Genomic DNA, 1,740 nt, shown 5'->3' on the forward strand with positions numbered 1-1,740 from the left:
GAGCATTCGTCCAGCTAAGAAAGACACAGCTGAAGAGAAGAGGCCTACAGACAGAGACAGTCGTCTGTATAAAGGAGACAGCTTTGATATAAAGGAAAGTGAAATAATTACAAAAGAAAGCATTCAGCCAGCCAAGAAAGACACAGCTGAAGAGAAGAGGCCTACAGAGAGAGACACTCGTCCGTATAAAGGAGACAGCTTTGATATAAATGAAAGTGAAATAATCACAAAAGACGGCATTCAGCCAGCCAAGAAAGACACAGCTGAAGAGAAGAGGCCTACAGACAGAGACAGTCGTCTGTATAAAGGGGACAGCTTTGAAATAAAGGAAAGTGAGATAATCACAAAAGAGGGCATTCGTCCACCTAAGAAAGACACAGGTGTAGAGAATAGGCCTACAGAGGGGGACAGTCGCCTATCTAAATTGTACAATGCTGAAGTAAAGGAAGACAACAGGCCTGCTGATTCTTATAAATTAGGTGACAATAAATCGGTAAAAGATGAAAGTCGTGATATCTGTGTGAGTAAATCTTCGTCCAATGATGACAGCATGGAAAGAGAAATAAAACAGATAAGAAATTCGTCAAGAGAGAATACACTTAGCACTACTACGAGAGATAATAATTCAGTCCTGAGGGATAGTGCTCTAAGAAAGGTAGACAGTTATGAGACATTGTTGTTTCCGCAAGAAATTGATGACAATAAATTTGTAAATGAAACCGGTAGGAATGAATTGAAGAAAGATAAATATCCGACAGTCGAAGATATTTATATTTCTGGAGTGAACAGGCACGAAACTATGATAGATAATTGTCCAACGGATGTAGACAGTTATCTATCAGAAATCACTTCCTTTACAGACAAACAAGGCCATGCGGTTAAGAGTGGACCTATGACCTCGTCTGTAATAGACAGCTTTGAAATAAAGCCTTCTAAAAAGGAAGAAGTTTCACCATCTGACGTGGACAGATTTGAAACTAGTACGCATGCTCAGCTATCAACTGAAGGAAGTCGCATTTTTAGGGTTAGCAGTTATGAGCCGGGCGCTGAATTAGAATGGGTTTCTGTTGATGATAATATCTCCTATGAAACAACGAACGACAAAACTTCAGGATATGAGGAAATTTATGCATCAAAAGAAGATAGGAAGGAAACAAATCTAGAAGACGACTTTTTCTCTCAGATGGAAGGCCATGGTTTAAATAAAGACACTTTGAGACGAACTGAAGAAGACTTTTATCTACGAAGAGGAAGGAATGTCTGTACCAAGAGCAAAGTATATGACATTGAGGAGAACAGAGAACCATATCAAATAAATGACACAGAGGATAGTCTGGAAGACATAGTTAAGATCCAAAGTGACCAGGTAGAAGACAGCAGATACGAAAGACCTCTTACTGACGATGAACATCAAATTCATTACAAGGTAAGGATTGAAAAGCAAATTGCATTTTTTTTATTCCTAGAGAAAGAGATAGCGAGAGATAAAGAAGGGAGATAATGGAGGAAGTTGTTATTAGAGAGTTGGTTATTGCTGTTGTTGCTAGGTAGAGTTGGTTGTTGGATGGAGGAGTTAGTTGTGTTAGGTAGCTGTGGTAACCCGATGCATTAAGCCAACCAAACAAGAAATCAAAGTGTAAAAAAGCCGGAGCAAATTTCGCAGGGAATGTCTTCCAACATACATATGTATATATATATACATATATATATATATGTATATATATATATATATATATATAT

General features: G+C 38.1%; 1 protein-coding gene across 1 annotated transcript in view; it reads left to right on the top strand.

The window, feature by feature from the left end:
* LOC106875068 (uncharacterized) overlaps nucleotides 1-1,740 on the top strand; it is a 124,918-nt gene that overhangs the window by 26,872 nt on the left and 96,306 nt on the right. Inside the window, exon 3 of the mRNA XM_052969417.1 lies at nucleotides 4-1,426. Within this exon, the coding sequence (XP_052825377.1) occupies nucleotides 4-1,426 (1,423 nt within the window). The remainder of the gene's footprint in view (nucleotides 1-3; nucleotides 1,427-1,740) is intronic.

This window comes from Octopus bimaculoides, chromosome 7, assembly GCF_001194135.2.
Source record: "Octopus bimaculoides isolate UCB-OBI-ISO-001 chromosome 7, ASM119413v2, whole genome shotgun sequence".
In the NCBI taxonomy this organism is placed as follows: Eukaryota; Metazoa; Mollusca; class Cephalopoda; order Octopoda; family Octopodidae; genus Octopus; species Octopus bimaculoides.